Consider the following 23,883-nt stretch of genomic DNA (forward strand, 5'->3'; position numbering starts at 1 on the left):
CTTTAGCCATTTACTTTATGGATTTATACCACGTTCATTTTGTATCTTACCAGATTAAGCAGGGTAGGTGATACAGTAGAGCATCCCTTACCCTAACAGCCTTCTGAAGATCTCTAGAGCTTCAACTAGAAACCACTGATTCTCCTTTGCCTCTTATACCTGACAGATGAGTTAACTGAACAAAAGTCCTGGGAGACTGAGATTTGCCTAAAGTTGTAGAGAGCTAGAATAAGAATCAAAGGTCTTCTAATTACTAATCCAACATTCTTTCTATCACATCCTCTTACTCCAAAATGAAGCTGCAGCAGATGAGATTGAGGGCCTAAATGAGATGAAGTGGTTGAGGAGGTCTCTGAGGAAGCAGCATTAAAGAATGTTCTAGGAAAGAGCTACTGTTGGCTATAGACATTTGGCCTTTATCCTAGAAACAACAGGAATATTTAAGATATGCAGTCATTGAGGACATTGGAAGGTTGGGGTACAGGTCCTGAAGGCAGTTTCCCAGAAAGTATTCACATACTTTAGATCCTTTCTGGAGAGTGGAAGGCCTTGCAAGGGAGTCAGCCTAGCAAGAAGCACACTCATGTCAATGGTTAGGTTCTGATGTCACCTTCCTTTACGATTTAAAAAAATGTAGTAACTTCATTGATTTTCCTATTACAAAACAGAGGTACGTATTCTATCACTGAGCCATCACAGCACAGATCTCAAAGAAATTTTCTTTCAACACATCCTACAGGAATTTATTGTTATGAACTACTTTAATATTCACTCAAGTTCAAGTAATTTCATACTGGCTCAAAATCTCCCTTTTTTTTTAAATTTATTTATGATAGGCACACAGTGAGAGAGAGAGAGAGAGAGAGAGAGAGAGGCAGAGGGAGGCAGAGGGAGAAGCAGGCTCCATGCACCGGGAGCCCGACGTAGGATTCGATCCCGGGTCTCCAGGATCGCGCCCTGGGCCAAAGGCAGGCGCTAAACCGCTGCGCCACCCAGGGATCCCAAAATCTCCCTTTAATTTCATAAACTAGGTTAATTCTTATGAGGAAGTAAACATTAGCAAATCAATTATTTACTTTTTTAGAGAGTTAGCAAGTCTGTACATGCTTAAAATTGAAACAAGTTTGGACTCGAAAGCTGAAGATAGACCACAAGTGCTACTAACTACAATAAAAAGTCATATATAAAAACTGAAAAGCAAATGTTGCTTCATCATCAGATTAAAACTGAACTTTTTCTCTGGTATTAAATAAGACATAAAAGAAGTATTTCAAAAGCTCCTTTTAGTTTTTACAATAGGCTCCATGAAAAATATGAATGATCAGAAAAATTACTAGAAATAGAATAGGGTCAATTTTTAAGCCAATTTTATACGAAAATTCAAAGTTTTAAATGATAAATTCTATAAATTCAATATTCCTTCAAGATACAAAATGGATTTGTAAAGGTCCTCAAATGACATTAGTGGTCATCCTAATTAGTCTGATAAACACATTTACAGTAAGACCAAGAAAGTATTACTTAATTCTTTTCTATACATTAAGATCTACATGTAGAAATAAAATAGCCCTTGATTGAGAGCTTAACAGACAGTGAAGTTAATTTGAAAAAATACTTCCACAGAGTTTGAAAAGAATGAAATTGAAAGAAAAAGTTTAAAAATTCAGTATTATTTCAGTTCTCATTTTATTAAAATAGGTATTTTTTAAAAGATTTATTTATTTTAGAGGGGGAAAGAGAGAGAGAGCATAAGCAAGAGGGGGAGAGGGGAAGGGAGAGAGAAATTCAAGCAGACTCTGGTGAGCGGGGAGAGCCTGGCCCAAGGCTTGATCACATGACCCTGAGATTATGACCTGAGCCAAAAACCAAGAACTGGATGCTCAACTGGACTGCACCACCCAGGAGCTCCAAGAAGTTTTTAAAAAAATTATCTCTGTACTCAACTGAAGCAGTGTTACTTACAATTCCAAATCAAGCTTTTCTCTGCACTTGGAAACATACTACTGGCCAACTTGTAATTAGGTAAACCTTCTGTAAGTAGGATAATTTCTTCTCATTTCTCCACATGAAATATAAACATAATGCTCTCAAAGACTCCAAATACTGGCATTTTCAGAAGGTTGGCCTCTAACTGGGGAGAAATACTTGGGCGTGAAATGATAGTAAAATGTGGACTTGATCTGCTGATCCAAGAGCCCAGATCCTTTTTTTCCCCATTATTGACAAAACCTTTCTTACTTTTGATTGCCTGATTCCCTCACCAACAAGGAATTAAAAAACAAGAGAGAGGGGATGTCAGCAGTGTGAAAATAAGAAATCCAAAGAGCCTACCCCAAATAGCTAGAAGGAGAGAGAATTAGGAAGAGAGCTATGTCACATCAGGATCTAAGTTCTAGATCTATACATATTGTCATACTTCAAACCACTTTTCTGAAAGGAAGAAAGGAACTAGCAGAGGATAGTCTAAATAAAGATCAAATCTTTGGTTTCTTATCAAGACTTTCTTCTGACCATCTCAACAGGTATGTGAAACTGATGCTTGATTCTGAAAAATTCTTTATTTCTAATTTTATAGGGTAGTTTCAGGATGCTGCCAATACCTCATGGATATTGATAAGAGTCCTGAGAAGTGATATGGAATTTTTATTTTATGGTAGAGAATTAAACAGCCTCTGGTTTATATAGCAAAGTAGTTAAACCTGAGTATGTACAACAACAACTACAAGACACCCACTGCAAATGCTACACAATAATGGCATTTTGAGAAGGGTGGCTCCAAATATTTGTGTCTGAAGATCTTTTTGTTGAAAAAAAACTTTAATATTCTCTTCTGTATTTTCAACATGTAGCAAACTGCCTTGAACTCAGAAGGATTTATTGAAGATAATGATGATGGTCTCAACAACATATAAAACTAGTACCTCTTGTGTGTTCCTCATGGATACATGACTTTACAGGTGTCTCTGCTTCTGACCTCCAAATCAAGCTGGCAGATGACGGGACCTTACTAGATCTATCTAGAATACCAAGAACATGGCGACCAATTGTTTCTTCAACAGCTGCGGTTGTCTTTACAACTTCTAAGAGGATCTTTAGAAGTCTGTTATTAGCTTTTTGGAGTGCAAATCTGTATAGATAAAGAAACATTTATTAAAATGCTTAATCTTTCTGAAGCAAATACTTTGCTTATGTCCCACAAAAAATGTACAAAATATCTGACTTGAAAAATATCATATGATCCTCTCTACCAAAAAAATAAGCAATTGCACTTACAATTAAGTGCTTTTGTTTTTTTATTTAATGATTACCATATAAAACTTGTTTTCGTTTAAAAAATTTTGGTCCCTCAGTAAACTATAACATTTTTTACACATGGGCAGTACTTTACTGACCTTAAAGAAATCAAATAACTAAAGTTTTAAGATAGTAAATTTTCTAAATTACAAGAAAATTTTAAGGAGATACAAAAGTTAAACTTTAAAAATTGTGCTAGGATTCAAGCATACGCAAGCTGGTAAAACATTTATGGTTCTTCTACATGTTTCACATTTAATCTTTTATGTGTCAAACAATATAATGTAAAATGTAATTTAAAAATTTCACCAGAAAAACGGGTATTTCTATAACTTACTGGTGATAATCTACTTAATTAAATTACAAAAATAGGCAGAGACCGGTTTTTAAAAAGGTCTATTGTGTAATATGACTATCTGCCAATACCAGAGGATTACAGGCCATTCTTTATTATATCTGCTCCAGAGATAGAAATTTTCTCAAGTTACATAAACCACATTTATTTCAGCCAGTAGAAGGAACCTATTTTCAACCAAATGGAATTAACAGTGTGTTTGTCTTTTTTAAAAGATGCCAAACTATCTCATTTTCAAAAAATTGGAAAATATTTCTAATCACCCATCTAAATATCAGCAAAAATAATCAGTGTTAACATTTTAATGTCTATCTTTCTAGTGTTCCCCTCCACCTCATGAATATATACATTTTAAAAACAAAAATGGAATTATCCAAGACAAAGAGTTTTTGTAACCTTTTTTTTCTTAACATAAACATTGTCTCATGTCAAGAAATATACTTCCATAAATTCTGATCCAGAAGACTTCTGGATAACTAAACAATTCTCTTGTCCTAATAGCTTAATTCAATAACAGTACTACAGTGGCAAACTTTATATATAATATATATAGATAAAATAAGAGACTTTATGGTAAAGATCGTCTGCCTTAAGACAATTTGCTCTCTCAACTTCACACTGTGGGAGATCACAATCAGGTTAAAAGATATCTATTTTCACAGGCACATGACCTAACTATTTTAAGACAAGGTAATAAACGGACAAGTTTTCTTCCAGTATCTGTCAAGTGAAAGAGACAGTTCTATTTTTGTACCTAGATCAAGTTCTCTGCTTACATGAGGCGAGGATATTAAAAATAAAACTCTAAGTAATTGAGTTAGTAGTAAGTCAGTCAAGGGTTTTATTTAACTTTTTCCTAGGTTCTGTTCAAGCCCCAAACACCTCAGGTTTAGGACAATTTGAAAATATTTCTAAATAAGAGAAATGATTAAAATTAATATGATGGTAAAGAGAATAAGTATGAATACTCATTTATTAGCATTTGCTGCAAAAATTCCTAAAAACTAAACACTAGTTTTAAAACTGTACCAATTAGAGATAAATAATATAAAATAAACAATTTGTTTATTTTATATTGCCATGGTAACTCTAATTTTCATACACTGTCTTTCTTGTTTGAGTTCCATACTGACTGTGTTCCATACTGATGATCCAATGGGGAAGCCAAAATCTTAGGGGCCAAATTCCTCCATGCAAGCTGAGGAAGGAGGTTAGGAGGACACAGAGGGTTGACAGTCACAGAAATTGGAAAAGGAGGAAATTAAGTTAGTAGATATTAATTTAATTTAAAATTAAAGAAAGTATTTTCATTTGAACAAGACAAATTTTAAAATATGCTTAAAGTCCTTAATACAGGGGTAATTATCATTTAATATTTAATAATATTTTTATATTAATGTCTACAAAATCTAATCAGGATAAGTTTTGTTAACATCGGATCATTAATTTATTCCTCTACATAAGTGGGATATGGATTAAAAGTTCTCATCTGATATGCAGTAAATGAACGAAAGAAGCTAACTGTAAACTACCACACTTCATTTTCTTCCTCATCACAAGGGGGTGGCTTATACTGAATGCATGTCCATATAGTGAAGAAATACACTCACAAGTACAATTGTGTTTTTTAGGATAAAAAATGGCCTATGCGCAGAATAAAATTAATCAAGAAACGTTCAATAACCCAAGTAATGCCTTATCATTTACTGAGTTAACTACATGATCAATAGCTAAAAATTACTTTACATAAAAAAGATTTTTAAAAATTTGTCTATTTAACAATCAAAAGTTGGTAATTCTTTAACATACAGAGTAAAATGGACAAATAAATGTACACGATCAAAATAAGGATAAGTAAAGTTTACCACACTGAAACAACTATTTTAATTCCCTTTAAACCGAAAAAAATACATATTTTGTTTACCTTTCACTGGTCAGAATATCAGGAAGCACATCTTCAGGTTTTCTGTCTAGCTCCTTTTCTTTAAAGGTCTCTTCTTCAATTTCCTCTTGGTTTTCATTTCCATTCTGCTTAAGTGTGTGTAAAGGTAGAGAGGACAAAACAGAAAGAAAGCCTGTCATCTCGGAAACAGCATGTCGTTCTTCTATACTGTTGTGAGGTGAAATAGAAACCTCTGTGGGCAAAATAGATAATCTCTGAAATAATATTTAACTACATTTTATCAAGAGATTAGCATTATCAAAAAAGATAACGCAACCTAATGCACAGATGAAAAACACTTTAATGGGTTCAAGTTGATGCATGCTCTATGTGACAAGTTTGTTAGGCTGCTCTCTGGTGAAACAATAGTTGCTGCTATAGCAATGTCCTATGCAAATTACCTTAAAGGGAATGTAAAGCATCTTGACTCCACCTACCTTGCAAATAAACAATCACAAATATGTTAAGCTCAACACATATTAAAAATACATTTCACACCAACAACACAAAGACAAACAGTTCCTACTGCATTGTTGATCCATTGATCCTAGGTGGGCCAAAGTCCATACTACCTGTGTTTGCGTACTGCTGTTGCGCAGCTCACAACACAGCTTCTCTCTTCCATCTAGAGACAGCTGCTTTAGTGCTTCCAGCTCCTCTAAAAGCACCCTCTCTCTCTCTGAAACCAGGTTTTCATTATCTATTGAGGATCTCTAAATAAGAAAAAAGGTCATGAGAGAATATTGTTTGCGATAGTAGGAAAAAAGCAGAAATAATTAGCAGATTTCTTTTAACCTCCTGGGACCAAAAGGCCCTTTCTACTTAGGAGTTACATCCCATGACAGGAGGTTAAAAGCACATATTAAGTTCAATGCAAAATTTGAAACTTAAAAAAGCTAATTCAGAAATCTGTGAAGCTCAATTGATATTATTTTTATACGTCAATTTTGCATTGAAAATTCAGAAGTTTAAATTCACAAAATGCTATGAAGAAAAGCAATACCAATTTTTCCAAATGATATGTTTTATGTTCAACTCCCAATCTTCCTATTCCTTTTTTGAAGGAACATATTTCAAGATTTATTTTTTAATCTCTTAAGTTTTCAAAATAAATTGAATAAGTTTGTTTTTATAGGAACTTTTATACAAGTATTTCTTGCTTTTCCGTAATGATTTTGTGAGTATACTATATATAGCAATTGATAAGAATCCAGCTCCCAAATACCAAGGAGTAAGGAAAGGGGTAAGAATGTTATATAAATCTGCATTTCTCAAATCAAGAAGAGATGTTTCCCTGGAGGAAGTTCCAGAAACATACTACTTCAGATTTCCATTCATGATTAAAAAGACAGATTAAAGATAGATAAAGGTATACCCTGGAGATGCTAATTGGCGGACTCACAAAACTGTAAATGAATATGGGAAAAATGACAATCAATTGCACCTCAGCATAAAGAATTTCCAAAATTGCCAAAGTGCTTTCGTCATGTATGGTCAATGGAATGATTAAAAACCAACATACAAACAACCTTGTAGCCACTTTTCCAATGCCTGAAAAGGCAGATAAATAAAATGGCACAAAGGCAATGCACTCCAAGGTTGAGTCAGGTGTTCCTAACAAGATCTATCGCTGTTGTGCTGATGGAGTCCATTCCTGATGTTAAATATTTGTATTTATTTAGACCTTAGCGATAATTTTGACTTTTAAAAAAAGGCTACATAAAGAATATTGTTATGTTAATTGGGGAGAAAAGGGACTCTAAGTCACATACCTGGGCTAACTGTCTATTCAGTCTCTTAATTTCTTCTTGTAGCTGTTCCTGGTCTTCTCGCTGTCTCTCCATCTGGCGCATGTGTGCTTGCCTTAACAGTTCTGTTGCCTGTTGATGTTCTTGGTATTGTCGTACAAGTTCTTGCCTCATATCTTCCAACTGTTCTTCATTTAACATTAGTTGTCTAGAAGCATCCATACTTGATACCAAAATCTCATCATGGATCTATAATAGTTAAAGAAAAAAAAAAAGCAATCATAAGACACTTTGTGGGAATCTGTAAGCATCAACATTATAAGTAAATATAAAAGCAATCTAATATCACAAAGTACCTGATTTTTTTATCCCCATTGCTAAACTAAAACATAAATTTTAGAAAAAGATATTTGTCTTAATTATAATTCCAATTTGATGTGAGGTTAGTTTATTATCATTACACGTTATTCTCTAAAAGCAAAATAGTTGTTTAGCAGTTAGTTTAGATGCAATCTGATTCTATGGGATAAAAGAAGAACAAAGACTAAACATCCTCAGGATGCCTTCTGCTCTTAGTGAAGCTATAACTTCATTAACCCTTGATATTTTACGATGGGGAGATAAAATAAATGGAATGTTTATAACTTAAAATTAAATTTATAAAACATGAAAAGTTTTACCTATTTATATTATGCAGTGGTCATCACAGTACTACAGAGAACTGCTTGATAAGAAACAATTTTCAATAATTTTTACTTGGAAGCAAAAGCTTTATATTCCACTTTCTCATAGTCATAAGAAATCAACTCCTTAATGAAGTTCTACAAGTGCTTCAATTCCCAAAGAGCTATTACTTAAATGAACAGCTGCTGGTAAATTAAAGGTTTTCAAATACCCAAGTTTTACACTTCATGCAGAAGTTAACAATTGTATTTGAATATGCCTCTTAAAACATAACCCATCCTGAACATTAATAAAAAATGTGAATTTAGATAACTTTAAAACATAGGATTTACTACTTTCTGTTAAATGCACAGTTGTAGTATAGACACAGAATAGATCCTCCATTAATGAATAAGTAGAGAATTAATATATACAGAATACTTTAGATTATCTTCTTAAACAGGTACTATTTCCTTATGATGCTGTTATCACATTAAATGAAGCAAATCTTTTATTCATATATACTGCTAAACTAAAGATAATTAATCTTACATTGGCTGAAACAAAATTAATGGAGGTATAGCTTACAATGAGATTTTACCATGCACAATATGTACAAAATCAACAATACTTTGAACGAGACTTGCTTTATTTAATAATAATATTGAATCATTTATTCATATAGAAATAACAAAACATTCATAAAGTAAATTCACAAGTCAAGACTAGATTAGATACCTTCATTCCCCATAAGGAGCATTAATTACTGGTAATATATTTCTAGTGAAGGAAGTCACATTTTTTTACACAAGGAAGCATACTTACAGGTTCTCTGACTAAAAATGTTTTATCTTTGGAGAACATTTCTTCTGAAATAGTCAGTTCACGGTCCTTCGATTCTAATATATCATCAAGATTATCACTGTTTGATAACAGAACTTCTGTTCCATCTTCTCCTAACTCTTTACTAAGTGGTTTAAACTCTTCTTTAAATTTCATTTCCATCGCTTCAAAAGTTTGACCCTGTGATAATTTCACTTCATTTAAACGTTCTTGCTGACAGAAAGCATGTGCTTGTTTTGACAATGTAGTATTCTCTTTTTCCCCAGATATTCTAGATAGTTCAGTTTGTTGAGCAAATGCTATACTCATTGACACAATGACCTAAAGAAATCAAATAAACAAAAAGGATTAGATTTATAAATACTAGCAGGAATTTAAAAAGCAAATTAACCATCTAAATGGTTTTCAACTAGAAATCCTACAGATAGTGACAGATATCTCTATTTTACATGCCTTTAATATTTTCTAACTAGCGGTCAAGACGTCAAGACTAGCTTTTACTTTAATTTTCTGTCTTGAACCTCATCTGCTTGTCTCTTTGTCTCTTAATAATAAAAATGCAACACAGAAAAAAAAGATTAAAAATATGAAAGAGAAGCAAAGAGATATGAAGGATAGAATGAGAATGCTCAACCAACATCTAATCATTGTTCCAGGAGGACATATTAGAGAATAATGGAAAGGGACTATTTCGTGAGTAATAGTTGAGAATACATAAGGCATCACTCCTAAGAGTCAAGAAGACTTGGAAGGACAAATAAAGAGAAAAACCCAAAAAGTTCTTAAAAGTTTCCAGAATAAAAAGATGTATTACCTATGAGGGAACAACAATTAAAATGACAAGAACTGGGATCCCTGGGTGGCGCAGCGGTTTGGCGCCTGCCTTTGGCCCAGGGCACGATCCTGGAGACCCGGGATCGAATCCCGCATCGGGTTCCCAGTGCATGGAGCCTGCTTCTCCCTCTGCCTGTGTCTCTGCGCCTCTCTCTCTCTGTGACTATCATAAATAAATAAAAATTAAAAAAAAAAATGACAAGAACTTTCCCAGCAGAAATAAGTCAGAAAACAATGAAATGTTATCTTTAAAGTTCTGACATAAAAATAACTATCAATCCAGATTTGAATGGTCAACAAAACCATCTTTCAGGAATAAAAGCAAAATAAACACATGAAATAAAAACAAAAACAGAGTTTTACTTCCAGTATCTCCTAAGTACAAGAATTTCTAAAGCATATCCCTCAAAAGGCAGAAAATGATTCTAGAAGGAAGGCCTAAGATTCAAAAAGGATTAGAGCAGTAAACTTTATTTTTGTAAGCATGTAGATAAACATTGATGGGTATAAAGCAATAATTCTATCTAAACTGTGGAATAAAAAAACATAAGACAGAAACTTGTGGGCAGCCCCGGTGGCTCAGAGGTTTAGCCAGCCTTCAGCCCAGGGCGTGGTCCTAGAGACCCAGGATCAAGTCCCACATCGGGCTCCCTGCATGGAGCCTGCTTCTCCCTCTGCCTGTATCTCTGCCTCTCTCTCTCTCTGTCTCTCATGAATAAATAAATAAAATCTTAAAAAAAAAAAAAAAGAGAGAGAGAGACTTGTAATTCCAGTTAGCATAAATTAAACCCACTGCAGCCTCTCTCCCACAACTGAAAATTGAACAAAATACAAAAGCAAGTACCAGAGAACTCTGCAAAGTAAACAAAAGCAAGCAAACTGCTGAGGACATCAAAACTTGAAGAAATCTGTATGAAGAAGGTGAAACAGAACTTGTAGCCTGTCCCTAACTGAGTTGTCTGTTAAAAAAAAAAAAAAAAAAAAGGAATTCACATTTTCGAGAATATTTTAAGACCCAGGGTTCACACAATATTCAAAATGTTCAATATACAATTCAAAATTAGATGACATACAATATGTTATGTGTCAAATTTGTTGCCAGGAGATTTGCTTTAAAAGTAATGCTAAAGGCAGTTTTTCAGGCTGAAGGGAAATAATACCAGAGGAAAACTTTGAACAACAGCAGAATGAATACTCATTCTTTTCAAATATGCATGGAGCATTCAACCAGAACAATAAATTCAAGTAAACTTAATCACACAAGGTATCTGACCACAAATAAATTAAAAATTATACATTAACAGGAAGATACCTAAAACCCCTAAAATGTGGAAATTTTTTTTTCTTTTTTAAAATGTGGAAATTTAACAACACATTTCTAAGTAACTCACAAAACAGAGAGAATGTCACAAAAGAAGTCAAGTATTTGGACTGAATGAAAATGGGTAGAATAGGGTTTAAAGGTGTGCTTAAAGGGAAACTTACAGCAGTAAAATGCATGTATTAGGAAAGAAGAAAGGTCTTTTAGGAAAACAGAAAAAGAAAGCAAATTAAACACAACGCAAGCAGAAATAAGTAAAAAAATAAAGAAAAGCAATCAATTCATTGAAAATAAAACAAAAGCAATTTTTAAAAAATCCAAAAGCTGGATCCTTGAAAAAAGCAATAATACAATTGATAAACTTCTAGCCAGAGTAAGAAAGAAAAAAGTGAGATAGTAGAGATAACACACAGATCCCACAGACATTAAGTAATACAGGAATAGTATAAATAACTTCACCAACATAAATTCAAAAGTTTAGATGAAATAGACCAATTAATTCCTTGAGTGACACACTAACAAAGCTTACTCTAAAAGAAACAGGTTACCTGAATAAAGCAAAATCTATTAAGGAAATTGGATTCATAGTTTAATAAAACCTGACAAGGAAAAGTCCAGGCCCTGTTGGTTTCACTAGCAAAATATTTAAGAATAAAATAATACTGTGGTGCCTGGGTGACTCGGTTAAGTGTCTGACTCTTGATTTCAGCTCAGGTTATGATCTCAGGGTTAGAAGATCAAGCCCCATGTCGTGCTCTGCATTTGGCGCAGTCTGCTTTGTCCCTCTCCCTCTGCCCCTCCCCGCCTAAAGAAAATAAAGCCAATTCTACATAAATTCTTTGAGAAAACAGAAGAAGAAATATATTCCAACACTTTACAAGGCCAGCATTATCCTGATATAACAACCAAAGACATTACACGAAAACAAAACTCTGGATGATGTTCCTCATGAAAACAGACATAAATATCCTTGACAGAATATTAGCAAACAGAATCCAACAATGTAAAAAGAAGGAGTATCTCCAGAGGAACACGAACAAACTCGGGGGTGATGGAAATGTTGTTTCATAACTAAACATCTGTTAAAACCCACCAAATTTTGCACTTAAAACTGAAATTTCATTTTATGTAAATTATACTCAGTAAAGATAATTATAAACAACAAAAATCTGACCATATGTTAAGGTCATAAAGGAAGCTTTTAAAATTATGAAAAATTTGTATCATGAAGATCACTTTCTTTGGACTAGAAATAGACTAGACTACAAATAATTAAAAGAACTGTATCATCTGAAAACGAAAAAGCTCAACTAAAGACTCAACTACCTTGCTATTCTCTCCTTTCCACTTCACTATCCTATCTAAATCTCACCTGTGATTACAGGTGACTCTATGTATTCTGTCCTGTGTAAACTGAGCTTAGCTCAGGAGAAAAAAAATCCAACGAAGCTGAAGGGTCTTATTTTAAATTTGTAACTACTGCCTTTATATGAGCCCTTCAGGATACTAGGCAAATCTACTCAATTTCCCTTGTTTTTAACAATTTTTTTTCCTCTTCCTAGACAGCCCTCTCTCCTTAAAGCTTCAAAGTCTTCTCCTCCTTTATCACTCTCAGGTGCTGACCTTACTTCTTATTTAAGTGAGAAAACAGAAGCCATCAGAAGAGAATTTCCAAAGGCTCCAACTACTGAATCTGAAAACATTCTGAATCATGAACCAAATATTCTCTGCCTTCCTTCTTGTTATTATGGATTAAAAACTGCCATGCTCCTACTAATGGCAACCCCCTAGGGATTGCATCTCCTCTCCTTTACTCAAGGACACTGCTCCAACAATTGTTTCTCTCCTGAATTAGCTATTTTTTTCTTTTTCTCCTTAATCTCTATTAACAAAGAAACATGATGTGATACCTTTCTTCTTAAACAGAAACAAAACAGTAACAATAAAAATCTACTGCATGACACCCTCTACCACCCTTGAACTACCACTGCATTTCTCTGCTCCTCTTTCAAGTAAAAACTCTAAATAATTCATCTCTTCATTCTTCCCTTTCATGCTCTCAAATACAATCTAATCAGTTGGTCTGCATCACCCCATCAAATGTGTTGTTGTGAAATTTATCAATGATTTCAAATTGTAAAATCCAATAATTAATTTGCAGTTCTAATCATTCTTGACATATCAGAAACCTCTGACAAAGCTTAACATACACATTGTCTTCTTGATACACTTATAAAAAATTACTTGGCTACTGTAATGCACTCTTGCTTTTCCCATTATTCTAGGATCAAGCTGGGCCATCAAACGTGGTCTCTTGGACCGCGGTACCCTGGATGTCTTTGGAACAGTTTTCAATGACCTATACACTTTGGTGCTCTGCTATCTGCTTAGATGACTGATGCCTTACAGAACATATTTAAATCATCACCATTACTCCAGTAATATGACTACTTTACAAATTTCATAAGTCTTTATCATCTACTATGTGGTTTATGTAGATTAGTTCATGGAATCCTTATAAAAACTACTTATTCCTATTTTTTCCTCTTTTCACATGAAGGAAATGAACTCAGTATGCCAGAAGAGCAAGAATTTAAAGCATGGTGTATCCTATACCAAACCTCATGCTCTTAACTGCTATGATGCCCTGCTATCACATTTCACTTAAGAAATTTTTAAGAGCTAAGTGCAAGAGAAAATCTTCATTTCTCTAAAGAACTAGATAATAAGACCTATATAAGCAATGGTGCCTCACTTTTTACTCCGATCTCCAGGAACCAAACTTTTTTTTTTTTTTTTTTAAGATTTTTATTTACTTATTCATGAGAGGCAGAGAGAGAGAGAAAGAGAGAGAGGCAGAGGCAGAGACAGAGGCAGAGGGAGAAGCAGACTCCATGCAGGAAAGGCCAATGTGGGACTCGATCCCGGGTCTACAGGATCAGGCCCCGGGCTGAAGGCAGCGCTAAACCGCTGAGCCACCCCAGCTGTCCCAAACCAAACATTTAGTAAAGATACAGAAGTGATTAAGTCCTGTAGCCCATACATTTTCTTGGGTGTTGACTTCTCCTAATTTATGTTAACCTAATTCCTTGCATATTTCCTCTTTACCTTATCATCTTCCTTTTTAAAAATGCATATATCCACTGGGAATGTCATATTGAACAGTTAAAATATAATAAAAAAGCAGAGAAAATCAGAATTCAACTGTTCCAATATAAGAACACAATCAGGTATATGCATTTTATTTTTTAAAGATTTATTTATGCATTTAAGAGAGAAAAAGTCAAGAGTTTAAAGAATAGCTGTAGGCATAGAAGCTAAAAGTATCTACAGTAATTAACATCACAGTAACTTCTCTGGGAGGAGATAGGCAAAGAAAATATATTAAAAACTAACCAACCACCTTCTATCTCATTTCCAACCATATTCCCCTCCTTTAAAGGAAGGCCAAACTCTACAAGGTACCACTCACTAGGTAACAAATTTGTAAAGACTTGTTATAGCACTCTGAAAAGTTCCTATTACTATTTCATATCAAGAAAAAAAAATGTTTTTCTTAAAGAAAAATTCACAGAACAATTCCACTGAAGGGAACTGCGGTTGATATCAGTAACTGACAATTTAAAGATAAGCTATGTATAAAACTTAAAAAAAATAAGTGCAGGGGTGCCTGGGTGATTCTGTCAGTGGAGCACTTGACTCTTGATCTTGGTGTCATGAGTTTGAGCCCCATGTTGGGTATAGAGACTACTTAGTTAAAAAAAAAAAAAAAAGTGCAATACTGTCAATAAAATCTGTTTTTTGAAGGCTCAAAGGGAAATATAAACCACAATAATTTGACAAACTATAAACTTACCTTAGCTACTTCTTCTTCTAATCGTTCTTGGTACTGTTTTTCCAGCAACTTAACCACGTTTGTTTCCTCTTTCACTCCAAAGTCATTACAAAACTAAATTAAAAAGCAAAATATAACATACTTGTTTATACTATTTATACATCATTTATTTTTAAACTTCTACTCTCAGATATCCTCAAAAGATCAATATTTCTTAGAAAACTTCTGGGAAGTTTTAATAAGTAAGTTTTGATTCTGCTTTTAATTAAAAACAATAATTCTGGTGAATAATTCTAGTGTGTAATTCTACTAAATAATGTACTCATAAGAAATGTACTTACTACTCTGAACCTAAAGATACTGAGAAATATATTTACATATTTATAATCACTAATACAGTTCTATGGTGCAATACAGATAATTATATTTAAGAAGTATCTAATTTTAAGAATGTCAACAGTGACTACCTTTGCTTATGAAATTATAAGCAAATGTTATCTTCCTCTTGATATTAATAGTACCCAATTTTCTACAGATACAAATTACCTTTATAACTAGAAAAAAACCCCATAGAGTTTTAAAAAATGTAAACATTCTCAGTATCAAAGCATTTCACTATCAATTATCTGAATATGCCATATAGAACAATCAAGATATGTAGCCAACATCTCTCCTCTGTATCTAAAATAAGAGAAAGCAATGATTTTTGTTTTCTATAGTAGTTAAATATTCGGAGTTAAGAACTAAAAATCTACTGAATGAAGATCAGGGTATTGCAGTTTTAAGTTTCAGAAAAGTGGCTATCAATCAGGAATATATATAATTTTGAGGATAGGCAGAATGTGGTTTAGCTAGCTGGCCTATTGACAGGCTTTTATACATCATATAGCCTGTGCTGAAGGAATGCTCATCTACTGTCCCACCATAACATCTTGAATTATGAGGATTCCTAAACACTATTCTAGAGGTGGTCTAGCTCAACTGCCCATAGTTGGAAGAAAAATTGTTGGCAAGGGCAATGAAACTAATTTGTTACACAGTTCATGTTATACAAAACAAGACAAATTTTAAACTAGAATATACTTAAGGGGAAAGAAAACTTCTCAGTTTTAACTATGTGATTTCTATGCTATGAAAATACATTAAATTTCTTTATATATTCTTCTCGGTTTTTTATACAAGGTATTATCTTCTTATGTTTACCTCTTAGCAACTATTAATTAGGCAATTATTACAAATGTAAAAATAACAGTTAAGAAAAATAAAATCAGTGCACACAACAGTTTAAAGATATAATACCTCTATTGTACCATCAATGTTCTGGTTTACACAACTTCCAGGATATATTGTTTTCTGGACATCAGATTCAGTAATTACCATTGAGTCAATGGAGAAACTAAACATAAATAAAACAGAGTAAAGGAATTAGAGTTGTGAGTTTTACTGTTGGTCCACATTTACAGTATGCATACAATGTGTATCAGGGCAGGGGCAACAAAGATGATAGTCAACAGTTACAGGTATTGTGACTTAAATCATATTTTTGACTAACTTTTCCATTTAAAACTAAAGTAGCACAATTGAATTGAATGAGAGAATATTTCAACAAATCACCATTGAATTTTATACCATTTTAATTTTTTTAAGATTTTATTTATTTTTAATTAATTAATTAATTAATTAATTATGATAGACAAAGAGAGAGAGGCAGAGACACAGGCAGAGGGAGGAGCAGGCTCCATGCCGGGAGCCCGATGCGGGGCTCGATCCCGGGACTCCAGGACCGTGCCCTGGGCCAAAGGCAGGCGCTAAACCGCTGAGCCACCCAGGGATCCCCAGATTTTATTTATTTATTCATGAGAGACACACACAGAGAGAGGGAGAGACACAGGCAGAGGGAGAAGCAGGCTCCATGCAGGGAGCCCGACATGGGACTTGATCCCGGGGTTCCAGGATCACACCCCAGGCTGAAGGCGGCGCTAAACCACTGGGCCACCGAGGCTGCCCTATACCATTTTATAAAGTGTATTACAAATATATGACATGCAGCTATTTACAGGTATAAACATTTTTAAAAAACTGAGTAAAAATTTGTCAAAATCTCATTTTTATTACAAAATTACTTATACACACGGAAAAAAATGTGGATGAACACATGTTAAAAGTAACAATGACTACCTCTAGTGGAACTGGGGAGCAGGGCAGGAAAAGGAAGATTTTTTTTTTAAGATTTTATTTATTTATTCATGAAAGATACAGAGAGAGAGAGAGAGAGGCAGAGACACAGGCAGAGGGAGAAGCAGGCTCTATGCAGGGACCCCCATGTAGGACTTGATCCCAGGTCCCCAGTATCACGCCTTGAGCCAAAGGCAGGCACTAAACCGCTGAGCCACCCAGGGATCCCCAGATTCTTAATTTATATAGTCATCTCCCCAAATTTTTTTTTTTTGTTTTTAATCTACTCATATATCTTCTGGTAGTCATATCTTTACTCTGTATTGTTTTACAAGCATTATTTTGTTAAAAAACCACTTTTTTTCTTATGATGCTTAAGTCATAAAAATAGGGTAAGATTAATATTTAGCAACTATGGGAAAAACATTCAAGTGGCAAATTATAAATTTTTTTGGCTAATACAATTTTTCACTATTTTCATGTGTACTCATGCTGCCTTCTTTTACTCTACCTCCCCCTTGCCCACCTCCTCCTTTATCTCCTGTCCTCGTCTTTCATTCTGTCCCAAATTTGCCAGATAAAAGTTATCAACTTATTTCATAACTTACATAACTAACTCCCTACTGACAGGTATTTGGTTGTTTCCAAATGTTCACTATTACAAATAATGGTATAGTCTAAACCCTCATAAATCTACCTTGCACACATCTGTGGACTTTCTGTATGATAAATCTTCTGTTGGGTTTAATATTTAAAAATTTAACATAATACCATATTCCAAAAAGTTACATTAATTTTACTCCCATAATAGTATCATTTAAGTATTTATTCAAAATTTCAGCAACACAGTTTTAAGAGTTTTAAAACTTTGTTAGAACATGTCTGTTTTGGGACACCTGGATGGCTCAGCGGTTGAGTGTCTGTCTTTGGTTCGGGTCGTGGTCCTGGGGTTCTGGGATCGGGTTTCACATCGGGCTCCCTGTGAGGAGCCTGCTTTCCCCTCTGCCTGTGTCTATGCCTCCCTCTGTGTCTCTCAGGAATAAAAATAAATAAAATCTTAAAAAAAAAGAACATGTATGTTTTTATTTTTGAGATTACATATCCTTCAACTTCTATTGGCCATGTAAGTTTCTTCTGCTGTTTACTGCCTATTGATGTTCTATGTTCACATTGAATAATTGTAGAAACATATCTCCCTTTTGTTTCTTTTCTGCCCTTTCCTGGTTCTTCTGTCTCACACTTTTGTCTGTTTCCTCATTGCTTCTTGCATATACTTATCTGATCCTTGGTTCCATGTTTTGATTCTTTTTTTCATAGCTTAGAAAACCCTCCTGATTATTTATCCAGCTATTAACACCCAAACTCTAATAAAAAATGGTATAGTCCCCAATGACTCCACTCTATAGTTTTATAGCATTTGAAAGGGTTTATCCCAAATTCAAAAAATAGTCTGGCTAAAACCAAACTCACTGTTCCCCTCTTATAATTAAGGTCCTACTCTCCACTGGCCTTGCTTCTCTATTTATATTAACATACCATCATTCTCCATATTCTTTAGCTTGAAAACAGGGTCATCTTTGTTTTTCCCCTTCACTTTGCTCTCAACATTCCTTTTATCTCAGTATCTGATATTCACCCCTTCATTTCCATTTCCCCTGGAATCACTCCAGTAGGAAATTATTACAAAAATGTGCAGTGAAATGTGCCACATAGACGTTTAAATTCCAGCCCTTTGGTTGTACTGCCATGTTACAATCCTTAACCACTACTACCTAAAAATTATTATTTTGTGAGTAAGTACTATTTCAATGATTAAACTGAAGTCCCTTGAGGGAAGCCATTTTATATATATCACAAGAAATAACTCTGACTCATCACCATTGCTATTAGTAGGAGTGAACATGGTAGTCAGCACATTTCTTTTTGTAGGGTGGGAGAAAACTAATGCTCTTCATTGAAAGGTACTTCATTGAAAGTGTCAACACACTTCCACTGAGTATTACAGAAACTCAGAGAGGGTGGTGAGCTGACAAAAGCTCAAATCCAGTAATAGCAAAGTAAGTCTCCATTTCTAGGAAACTCCCTCCCTTTTCTTCATTCTTTAGAGAGAAAGCATAACTAAGTAAAGGAAGGCTACTTGAAATACTATAGCTGATTATTAGAGACTTCTTGCTATCTATTTTCTTTCAAATCAGAAAACCCAAAGTAGTAGTTTCCAAATGTTAATCCATAAAATGTCTGCGTCAGAATTATCTGGTTACAAGTACAAATGTCCAGGGCTCATCTCAAAGCTACTGAGTCTGACTCTCCAAATGTATAATCCAGTAATCTAATTTTAAGTATTCAAAAATCTCTGGTGTTTCTGATGCATGGCCAAGTTTAAGAGTCACTGATTTCAAATAAAATGAAAGCTTTGTAAGGCTGTGCCAAGGCTGAGTGAATAATTCCAAAGCCTACATACAAACCCTGAATAAAACAAGGGGAAACAGACTGTTTCCAAAGAAGTGTGGACATTTAGAGTTTTGCAATAAATTAAAAAAATTTGTCTTGAGGTTCCATTAATAAGTGCCTATGAAGATATCAGTCGTAGAATAGCAGAGCCAGCCAAAGTTAAATTAAATCTCTGAGCATTTTATAGAGGTAGTTTAAATATTAAAGCATATTTCCCAACTAAATCATGAGGTGTTCTCTCATTCATTTAATAAATATTTATTGAACACCTACTACATTGAGGGAATTATTACAAGGTTTGGGATACATCAACGATTCAACTGGACAAAAACTCTCCAACCTTACAAAGCCTGAAATTTTTTATAAAAGGCAGACAATAAAACAAACAGGGTATATGTATGTATGTGTGTGTATATATATATATATATATACACACACATACATACACACGGAATATCCCATATATATATATAGACTTGGTTTTTATTTTGTACATATATATACAATATATAATATATATAGTCTGTATGTATATATAGACTTGTTTTTTAATTTGTATATATACAGCTTAATAGATATAAATCAGATAATATTAATACAGAAAAAAAGGAAATTAGTGTACAGAGTTCTTTTTTTTTTTTAATTAATTAATTAATTAATTTATTTTTTTATGATAGTCACAGAGAGAGAGAGAGAGGCAGAGACACAGGCAGAGGGAGAAGCAGGCTCCATGCACCGGGAGCCCGACGTGGGATTCGATCCCGGGTCTCCAGGATCGCGCCCTGGGCCAAAGGCAGGCGCCAAACCGCTGCGCCACCCAGGGATCCCGTGTACAGAGTTCTAAAGACACTTTTATTTTAAAAGGGTCATCAGGATAGGCCTCAGGACAACATGATATTTGCATAAAGACCCAAAGGAGGTGAGTGTGTTGGGCATACAAATATCTGGAGAAAGAGCATTATAGGTAGAAGAAACAATAACGAGAAGACCCTGAAGCAGGAGCATACTGATGGTTTGAGGATCTCAAGAAGAATGCGTGGTGTGAGAATAGTGACAGGTCAGTCAGAAATAAAGTCAAAGTGGTAATGGAACCATCATGTAGGACCTAGTAAGGCATCACAAGGATAGAAGAGCACTGGACTAACATGATCGGTCTTAAATTTTAAAAGCAAATTTTAATATTTTAAAAGCAAAGTTGTGGAAATATGTTGAGAATAGACTTTAGTGGAAGAGTTAGGGTAGAAATAGGGAGATCAGTGTTGCAGTAAACTAGGTGAGCGATGATGATGGCAAGGGACTAGTGAAAAGTAGTCCAGTTTAGATGTATTTTGGAGGCAGAGATAACAGAATTTCTTGATAGTTTGGAAGTGAAGTATGAAAGAAAGAAGAGTCACCCAGATAGAGATGGCTGCAGAAGGAGCAAATTTCTAGGGGAAAGTCTAGAGTTCTATTTTAGACATGGTGAATCTATTAAACAAGTGAGAAAGTCCAGCCGTAAAAGCCCACATCAAAGTAGCAAAGACCAGGCATACTATAAACAACAAATATATGCAAACTCTCTCATTTAATCCAGCAGATTAATCAGCATCTTTATAAAAGAAAAATGTAAGTAAAATCTCTATAATAGCATGTCTTTGGTTTATAAAAACATTTACTTCATACATTTCAAAGAATTATCTCCTGTTCTTATTTCTTGATAATGCGACATCCCATCTCTTTCAAGCAACTTTGCTTAAGTTACATTTTCTAATGAAAATCAATCATGCTATGATTGTTACTGAGCTATAAATACTGTTGAAATTGTAAATGGATGGATACCTTGGCTGAACTGTGGACTCACTGACAGCTTGAAGCCTTTCCTGCAAACAATGGATCTCTGCTCCATAGTTTACTTCAGTTTCTTTCAATTGTTGCTGCAAAGAGGATATGAGGTTTTCTAATTCTTGAACTTGTCCTTCAAGTTGTTTAATTTTTTCAGAATCTTGCAGAGTAGATAACTTGCTTTTATGACTGACATCTATGTTATATGAAGAGAAGAAAATACACATTTCAATACAAATTTCTTCTTGAAATACCACAATCGCTTTTTTGTGTGTGGAGACATTATTCTTTCTTCTTTGAAAAAATAATCTCTTTTTAGTAGTAATAAGTTTCAATTTAGACTCATTTTGAGGGATGAAAAAAAATTTTGAGTGTAATTCAAGATCATTTCTTCTATCTTCATGTCTGTAGTACCTCTAAATCTACCGGTACTATGTCTCTAAATTGAAAACAATTAAGAATCGCCAAACAAGTGAGAGGGGATCAAAGACAGGAATAGTCCACACCTTCCACTTTGAGAATGAAAAAACCGATACTAGAGAGATTATAATGAAATGCCCAAGATCACTAGGTTGTCTCAAATTTTAAAGTAAAAAAATCAAATGATTAAACATTTGGTATAAAAACACTATACTGTGGTATACAATCAAAATTTACCAATGTCAATGTCTTGCAAACTGGTCATCTGAGAGGCTGATAAAAACTCTGTTTCCTCTTTTGGTAGGTTTCCTTCTGCAAACTTAAGTTTCACATCCTCTGTCTGCCGTCCCTGAATCTATTGAAAATAACAGAAAAGGAGTGACATATATATATGATTCAGCATTTTGAAAGCTGTATTAAAGCAGGTTTATAAATGAAGACTTTTTTATTCAAAAACACTTAGAATTGTAACATTCTGATAGAAATATTTTCCCTTCCAACTTATTTGCCCATTTCTGACAGTGATTCACATTCCCTTCACAGCACTGCAATTATATATTAGTAAGTGTATTGTTTGGTCATACCCAGAAAGAAGTTCGTTTTAATGTAAGAACAGAAGCTGCACAGAATTTTGGTATAAAGCTCACACAATAGGTCTTGGTCTTTGGAATTTCAACTCATATACAGTAAATTGTATGTTTATCAATACTTGATAATATAACTTTATGAATCTCTGGATATAACCTATGTACCTTCCCGAAAACTGACAATTGGTATGCTGTTCTTTACACAGAAGGAAAATAATGAAAACAGATAAATCTCATTGTTTCCTTACTATCAAAATTAAGGCAGCAATTTGTCAGATGCATATGTGTAGTAACTTAGTTATTCATCAAATGCTTAATAATCATCTACTACATGACTATCACTGTGACAAGGGAAACTAAGATAAAATCAGTAAAAAAAAAATGGTGTATCATTTTTATCAACTAGTGGGGGAAATAAAATTAAACAATTGAGGGGCACCTGGGTGGCTCAGTTTGACTCTTAATTTCAGCTCAGGTCACGATCTCAGGTTCTTGAGATCAAGACCCACATCAAGCTATGTGCTGGGTGTGAAGCCTGTCTGGGATTTTCTCTCTCCCTCTGCCCCCCACATCTCTCTCTTAAAAAAAAGAAAACAATTAGAGAAGCACTAAACTGTAAGGGCAATAACAGAAAGACTGATACGTGTGTGATTATGGAGTAAGTCAAACTTGATTTGGGGCTCAATAGTTCTGGGCAAAGACTAGCTCTAAAAGCCTATAAGGAAGAAATAGTAAGCAGCTGTGAAAGGATGGCCTATCCTATAACTACTGAAGACAATGATCTTCTTGAGAGGGGTTTAATTTGGATACAGATGGGAGAAGAATGCTACATAAATAAGAAAGATCTAGAGTACAAAGTACTTTAAAAGCAAGGGGAGAGTCTGGATTTGCTATACTAGATGAACAAAATATACCACTGAAAGCAAGTGAGCAACAGAATAAAAGCTATTTCTGATGAAGGCTGTTTCATTTGGTTACTCCTCTTATGAAGTCCTCTACCCCATGCCTAACCCCTAAGTACATTTCAACAGAGAACCTTGCCTTTTACTTCCCAAAGCAAATAAAGCCCATCAAGTAAATTCTTCACTTTCCAGCCTAACCTTTCTATCCCTTCACTTAATTCATTCACAAAATATTTATTAAGCCTTTACCATGCACTCAACAAAGCACCATGCTAAGAAAAGGAAATACAAATTATTTTAAGATTTGTATGGAATCAGAAAAGACCCCGAATAGCCAGGGGAATTTTAAAAAAGAAAACCATAGCTGGGGGCATCACAATGCCAGATTTCAGGTTGTACTACAAAGCTGTGGTCATCAAGACAGTGTGGGACTGGCACAAAAAGAGACACATAGATCAATGGAACAGAATAGAGAATCCAGAAGTGGACCCTCAACTTTATGGTCAACTAATATTCGACAAAGCAGGAAAGACTATCCACTGGAAGAAAGACAGCCTCTCCAATAAATGGTGCTGGTAAAATTGGACATCCACATGCAGAAGAATGAAACTAGACCACTCCCTTGCACCATACACAAAGATAAACTCAAAATGGATGAAAGATCTAAATGTGAGACAAGATTCTATAAAAAT

General features: G+C 34.3%; 1 protein-coding gene across 11 annotated transcripts in view; it reads right to left on the minus strand.

The window, feature by feature from the left end:
- Nucleotides 1-23,883, minus strand: part of AKAP9 (A-kinase anchoring protein 9) — a 154,214-nt gene that overhangs the window by 69,157 nt on the left and 61,174 nt on the right. For 7 of the 11 annotated variants that reach the window (XM_072784206.1, XM_072784201.1, XM_072784202.1 and 4 more), the window contains 9 exons: nucleotides 21,940-22,057; nucleotides 21,280-21,478; nucleotides 16,135-16,231; nucleotides 14,857-14,949; nucleotides 8,828-9,166; nucleotides 7,364-7,588; nucleotides 6,164-6,304; nucleotides 5,574-5,680; nucleotides 2,922-3,127 (listed from right to left, as the gene is read on the minus strand). In XM_072784206.1, coding sequence (XP_072640307.1) covers nucleotides 2,922-3,127; nucleotides 5,574-5,680; nucleotides 6,164-6,304; nucleotides 7,364-7,588; nucleotides 8,828-9,166; nucleotides 14,857-14,949; nucleotides 16,135-16,231; nucleotides 21,280-21,478; nucleotides 21,940-22,057 — 1,525 coding nt within the window. The remainder of the gene's footprint in view (nucleotides 1-2,921; nucleotides 3,128-5,573; nucleotides 5,681-6,163; nucleotides 6,305-7,363; nucleotides 7,589-8,827; nucleotides 9,167-14,856; nucleotides 14,950-16,134; nucleotides 16,232-21,279; nucleotides 21,479-21,939; nucleotides 22,058-23,883) is intronic. The other 4 variants (XM_072784205.1, XM_072784203.1, XM_072784208.1 and 1 more) reach the window with 3 other exon arrangements.

This window comes from Canis lupus, chromosome 18 (assembly GCF_048164855.1).
Source record: "Canis lupus baileyi chromosome 18, mCanLup2.hap1, whole genome shotgun sequence".
Taxonomy (NCBI): Eukaryota; Metazoa; Chordata; class Mammalia; order Carnivora; family Canidae; genus Canis; species Canis lupus.